This window comes from Cyprinodon variegatus, unplaced genomic scaffold, assembly GCF_000732505.1.
Source record: "Cyprinodon variegatus isolate N-32 unplaced genomic scaffold, C_variegatus-1.0 Scaffold810, whole genome shotgun sequence".
NCBI lineage: Eukaryota > Metazoa > Chordata > Actinopteri > Cyprinodontiformes > Cyprinodontidae > Cyprinodon > Cyprinodon variegatus.
This window is the reverse complement of record NW_015151263.1, coordinates 348,938-355,763: the sequence shown is the minus strand read 5'-3', so window position 1 is coordinate 355,763 and position 6,826 is coordinate 348,938. Positions and strand designations below refer to the sequence as shown.

General features: G+C 34.8%; 1 protein-coding gene across 1 annotated transcript in view; it reads left to right on the top strand.

The window, feature by feature from the left end:
* Window positions 1-3,406: 3,406 nt before the first annotated feature.
* LOC107098786 (OX-2 membrane glycoprotein-like) overlaps window positions 3,407-6,826 on the top strand; it is a 20,576-nt gene continuing 17,156 nt past the window's right edge. Inside the window, exons 1-2 of the mRNA XM_015396634.1 lie at window positions 3,407-3,478; window positions 4,827-4,933. Of these exons, the coding sequence (XP_015252120.1) occupies window positions 4,876-4,933 (58 nt within the window). The 5' untranslated portion in view covers window positions 3,407-3,478; window positions 4,827-4,875. The remainder of the gene's footprint in view (window positions 3,479-4,826; window positions 4,934-6,826) is intronic.

The following is a 6,826-nucleotide window of genomic DNA, read 5'->3' as shown; positions in this document are numbered from 1 at the left end:
CACTTTTGCAGATGCTACTGCTGCAAAGACAGATCTGTCTCACATAAAGCTTGCTATTTAATAGTCAGGTCAGCCCACTTTGAATGCAAGTAAGACAAATATTGGTGTTGCATTCCCCACACACCCCACAACACCTATGCATGCCACAGATTTAGATAAAAAAAAGAAAAAAAAACATAAATTTCCTTCATCATCTTTTGTTTTTGTGGTTGTAATAGTATGAAATGTATATATGCTGTAAGAGAAATAACCTGCTTCTACTAAGAAACTATTTCAGCCATCAGCCTTTTAAAATATCAGCAAATATTAAGCAACAAGACCTGATTTAGCTTTATTTAGTTAGTTTAAATTTAAAACAATTACCTGAATTAACTTACTTTTAATGAAGATTCCCGGCAGGATAAAGAAAAACAGCCCAGCCGAGTTCCCCATGCTTCCAATGTTTGAATGTGAATAAGATGCATAAACCAGAAAGGGAGGCATGCCTGTAGAAAAATATCACAGGCTCTAAGGTATAAATAGATAAATATACTTGTCATTTAACATCGGAATACCACCTTTCAGCTCAGTATATCCCGCCTAAAGTTCAAATCACTTGGGTTGCACTTCACTATGATTGGACTATATGTTTTTATAACCCTCACTTCAAAGGTACCGAAAGAGAAAGACAGGGCGCAGACATAGAAAGTGACGTCCAATAAAAACAGAGGTCAGTTATTGGAATTTGCTCTAAGACCTTTGAACCAGGAGGAAAGAAAATCACAATTTCCTTCTCCTGAACAGACAAAAGCGCCATGTGAACAAGAGTATTTTCAAATACAACTTATTATAAGATATAAACAGGGACAATGTAATCTGTCCAATCAGATGAAGAATTGGAAAGGAAAATATGGCCTATATGATACACATTACTCACTGCTAACTGGATCAGACAGGTTTATTTTCACTGAATTTATAGCTGATGGTTACCAAAAACTATTTGTTTCTCTGAAGCCACTTTTTAAATAACAGCAGGCAACAAATAAGAAAGCCTTCATATTGGAAGACTCAATCTTTATCCAGGCTTTCCAGCTGATGTTTTGCATTAATATTGAAATTTGCATTAATATTTTGTCATATTTTTCATGACCATGCTATATTTAAGATTTTAATGATTTTCTGTGTGTGTGATTAATGTTTACAATCTTTTTACTGCACATTTCTTCTGCTTTAATGATGTAAAGCACTTTGAATTGCTTATTGCTGTAGTGTGCTCTACAAATCGATTTACTTTACTGTAAATCAGGGGTCACCAAGCTTTTTAAGGTTGAGGGCTACTTCATGAGTTGTTCTTTTTTCAGTAGATGCCGAGGGCCCCCCATGTGGCTCCTTGGTGCCCATGGGCACTGCGTTGGTGACCCCTGCTGGAAAGTAATTATAGGCCTAATTGAAGTTACTGAGTCTATTATTTAGCAAAACGTAACATGACTCTGTCATCTCTGTTGGGATGCCATTCTCGGAGTTGGAAGCTTCTTCCTCCAAATGCACAGATGGTCATAGCACCAAAACACTTTACTTTTTTCAGACCTAAAGGACGTGCATAACAAATGAATGACTGTGTTTGTTCCAACATGTTTTTTGCAAACTGTAATCTGACTTTTCTCTCTCTGAGTTACCTTTGACCCCTTTTCTTTAGAGAACATGCTTTTTTACAAAAGCTGAGAGGAGAGTTTGATTTTCTGCCTTAGTAAATAAATTTGGTACCTAGTCTTTTAATTGCACAGAATCAGCATAATGTCATCACTGAATGAAACTACAAATAAAAAAAATCTAAATCTGTGATGAGTGGTGTAGGGCTGTTATTAGTTTGAACACAGCTGCAGAGAAAAAAAAATGCTTGACCAAATCCAAGTTGTAAAACTTTTATGATTAAAGCTGAGAGGAAGTGCAAAGAACAACTCGCCTCAAACTTTTCTGAATAATTAAAATAGCTGGAAGAGAATAGTGACTGGTGAATAGTGCTCCAATTTTTTTTTTCTTTAATAAATATCCTGATACAAGACAATAATTGTTGGTTAGAGGATATTAAAGGATATTCATAAAACTTGCAGACATTTTAATGTAACTTTTTTATTTTACATTATATGTATTTCACTCAAATTTTCCACTTTCTAAATGGATCTAGTATTGCAGGAGTTTGTTGTTATGGTCAGGTACATGTGCCTGACAATAAGTCAAAAATCTTCAAAAAAAAAAGGTCAAATGTTGGTAAAGACATAGCAGGGTTTAGTTATAAGAAACAAATTCAGGCATTAAAGGTGACGAAAACATTGTAATCCATACTGTAAACCTGTATATTATCAAAAACCTAAGGAGTTATAAGCTTTTGAGCAATAAAGAAGAACGATTTGGTGGTCGTTTGGCTGGGTTTTTAACAGCTCTGACAGTTGATAACAATTTAATCACTTTTTTATGCAAAAATGAGAGGAATTTTTCATCCTTTATTGATCTTATAGATTCTAAAGCAATTTTAGACCAGTCCTCAAGCAAAACCCTAAACTGGAAATATTCTCAAATATAATAAATTCCCTTTAAATATAAAAACATGTGCAGTTCAAATTCATTACATTATTAATAAACTATATGTGTTAATCCGTCAAAAAGCTATTTTGATAGAAACCTACTGGCCACTGTGTTGTTTTTAAGCAGATACAATGTTTAAGTAATTTATGAACATTTATGACAGAAAATGAACCTGCTGAAGCTACGCATCCCTTAAACAGTTAAATCCCATACGTGGAGGACGCCTTAGCATCCAGAGTCACAGTCTTCCTATTGTTGTACATAAATAAGTAAATTAGTTCCACAAAAAATATCTTCCCTATAGGAATATGGTTTAAAAAAAAGATCCATTGCCACAGACATGTTTGGAGTGAGTATTCTTATAAAGGAAAATGGATGAGATTCAGCAGCAGCCAAATCATATTTTTATGGCGAGAAGGTACTTTGGTATATTGTTTTTATTTATTTTTTTATTTCTTCAGATAGCTTTGTCAAAAAAAAAAAATTAAATGTTAGAACTGTAAATTTACAGTCATTTGTTTATATTACTGTTTTTATATTTATTCATTTATTTACTATTTTTCAAGGCTGCACTTAAAAAAAAAGAAAGGAAATTGTCCAAAGAGCTGTTCTAAATGAAAGGTATTTTTGTTTTACACTTGTGTAAACAAAATGACAAATCTGAATCTAATATATATATATATATATATATATATATATATATATATATAAAAATCTAATTGTCAATTATGAGTTGAGACGCAGTTACAGACTGTGGCCACCAAGTGTCGCTGTTTCTCTGGTTGCGTTAAAGCAGCTCCCAGTTAAATGAGTGAACTGAGCGCTTCATTTCTTCATTTGAGCGCTGAACGGGGAGCGGAGAGCATCAGGGAGATACCGTTTGCTTTAAAAGGAGAACTATATCTGCTTTTACAAGGTGAGTTTAATGATTTCAACCTTTAAAACCAATGAATTTAAAGTTTAATGCCCGTTAACACTAGTTTAAAGTGAAACTACATAGTTTAGCGACTTCAAAAGTTGAAACTAATTAAACGCACCTGCTTAGGTGATGGTCAGCGGAACACCGGTGACGTATAAAGGGCTGGGGAAATATTACCATTTTTTCTCTATAGTTATACTTTATTCACTTAAATTGTATTTTATTTCCTGAAGGGGGAAAAAAACTATCGCTCGCCAATAATGTTCATGTTATTAGTACCTTTTTATTTAAGCTTTACAAATTTTTTTTTGTTTGTTTTGAAAATAGGTTTTGGGAACAAAAAATGTTGAATTGTGGTGTAAATATAAGGTTAAATTGTTTTTTTTTTTTTTAAACGAATATTCTTGTAAATACGTCAAAAAAATCCTTTTGAAACACCTGAAACCATCTGGAAAAACATCTGGATAATAAGTTGACTACCGGTACATTAAATTTAAAAAACTCTTTTTTTTTTTTTTTTTTTTTTTTTTTTTTTTTTTTTTTTTTTTTGTCTACTTTTGCCCCCAATAGGCCTCAAAACGCTAAAAAAAAAAAAAATCCCTTAAAAGTCATCCTCTACAATCATTTCCAATAATTCTACAATGGTTTTCATTGGGCCCCTGGCAGCTGATTGGAAGGGTCAGATTGGTTCCTTTAAAGCTGTGAACAGAGGAGGTTTTGTAGCACTAATGCTTCCCAACAGGGAGCAGGATCCTTGTTTGAAGCCATTAAAAACTACTATTAAGCTGTGACTCTGGACCTGGTCTGGCTACATCCTTCAGGTTTTTACTGGCAGCTTACTGGGCTTACAAACACACCCTCCATCAGGCTGTGATTAATGTCTCACCACCCTGTATTTCCTCATCTCTGCCTCTGTAATTTCTTCTATGCATCGATTTTGAAACCCCAGCCTTTGATGCTGTCTAGACTGTTGAGGTGGCTGCTTGTTTTGAGCTTTTGGGTAATTATGGGTTAACCAAACCCGGGCGCCTGCTGAGGATTCACATGTTAAACCTCCATTAGACCCCAGGTGATGATCCTCATCGCCGTGGTAACGTGGAAGCATCTCTAACAACAACTAAAGTGAAAGAGTAAAGAAGAAGCTGTTGTCTTTTATTATACAGAAGGTGGATGTTTTATTAGAGGCAGCTGAAAATATTCTGCTTAAAGTGACGAAACTGGACCTCTGCCCCACAGCCTGTTTCATGTGATCCGTTAGCTTTTTGTTGATGGTCACAGCTGAGTCGAGGTCTACCACACAGAGTTAGGCTGTGGTTGTGGCTCACTGACTGTTTGTGTTTTGCAGCTGCAGAATAGATGTGAAACTGACTGGGTCAGGCGTGTGAACTGGTGAGATGTGTGGACCGGGCCTCCCGCTGTGTCTGCTGTGGATCATAGGAGCAACCACACAAGGTATGCTTCATTTATAAGGACTGCCGCTGCTTTAATTGGACAATTTCACCAACAGTGCAGCTCTCTGCTGATGTGGGATAAGGTCTATATCTTTGTGCAAGTGTTTTAAACCCCTTCTGTGTTTTTCTTTCTTTCATTTAAATCCTTTGAAGTGCTTTTGATGGATCACAGAGCAGCGGATGGTATAATATATAACTGCTAGTTGAAAATTAGGAGTTTCATCATGTAGGACTTTGTTTCCACATGTTTAGCCTATTATAGAGCAATTATAGCATAATTTAAATAGAAATTTTTGAACAAAAACTTGCTTTTTTTTGCTGCAACATAACCCTCAGAATATTCTTTTTAAACTTCCAGTAGCTAACATATCACATGCAGTAGGGCACATTAAATTACTGGCGGTTTTCTATGAAGCTGCTATATAACAGGTTGACCTTGCAGACCACGTTTAATCTCTGTTTTGACTCGCTGGCTGCAGGGTGGCGTTTATTTCCTCGTTATCTTAAATAATAACTCAGACAATAAAGGGTTAACAGGAACTTCAAAGTAAACATTTGGGAATGAAATTATCATCACATCTCTGCAGTACTTTTATATATGTCAGAGATTTCCTTAATTTGACTTTTTGGATTGTTGAAACTCATGGATATGATGCAGATGAGCAGTTTAAGGACCCTTTACACAGAGAAATTAATATTTTTGCTAATAGAAAGCTTCGTATTTCCAGTTGAACATGGTAGTAACCAGACCTCAAACTCTGTGCCTTTCACCTTGCTCTGTCTGTAATCTTGTTAAAGATCTACTGATCGGATATTCAGCCAATAAAATATCAGAATATATCGATCTGCCTCTAAACTGTCTGATATTGGAGAACTCATAGCAACACTTTTCTTCTATCTGCTTTGTTTAAAGTTTATGTAATTCTTAGGTGAATAACAAAGCGGTCAGGTTTTCTCATAGCTCATAAGTTTGCTTTTTGAATCATATCACTTGATCAAACCTGTCATTCTATGCGTTAAAATAAGTAATAGAAGGATGTATGATTCATGCTGACATGGTGGATAAGTATCTGTATCAGTCAACACTCAAAGTTGCGATATTCTATCACAAATAAAATAAATGGCATCAGCACATCCCTCATTCTTATGGGTTTTTTGCTGGAAAAAAGACCTAAAAACATTTTCTAAAAAGGGAGGAAACTGTAAATCCTATTGAGGCCCAAATCTGAAAACCTTTTTGTTCAACCTGCAACTTACTGTTTTTAACTTTTGTTCTTTGATGATGTTGAAGTTTAATTTTAGGTATAAATGATGTATCGCCATCTATGTGGAAATCTATGTGGGCCAATTTAGGGATTTTTTTAAGTATATCTAAATAAGTAAAACCAGGTAGATATTAACAACCAGTGTTTATTTCCATAAACTTGCTGTTTTGAGCTCAGAAGGGGGAAGAAATGAGCGCTGTGTTGTCTGTTTAGTTGGTCTTTCATGATGTCCAAACTGTAGGGAGGTGTATCAACTATGTTAACCCTGGATATTAACATCGGCCCATATTTTCATATCGGTGCATTACTAGGTTATTTCATAATGAACGACATAGGTCTTCAATTGTTCTTGGATAGAAAAAAAGAAATTTTTTTATTTAAAATCAGCTTTACTCTCAAGACAAAAGTTGATGATTCCTCTTTGAAGCAAATTTCTTTTTGCTGTTAGTTTTAGGAAAATTGCTGAGGAAAAAAAAGGAAATTTTTTCAAGCCTATATGTTTACATGGAAACCAAATTGGGACCTTTACTCAAAGTTTGCTAATCCAAGCATTCACATCTAAGTTATACGGAAAATAGCTTATTTTCTGATGTTTATGAGCAGCAGGGGATTAATTTTAGAATTTGTAC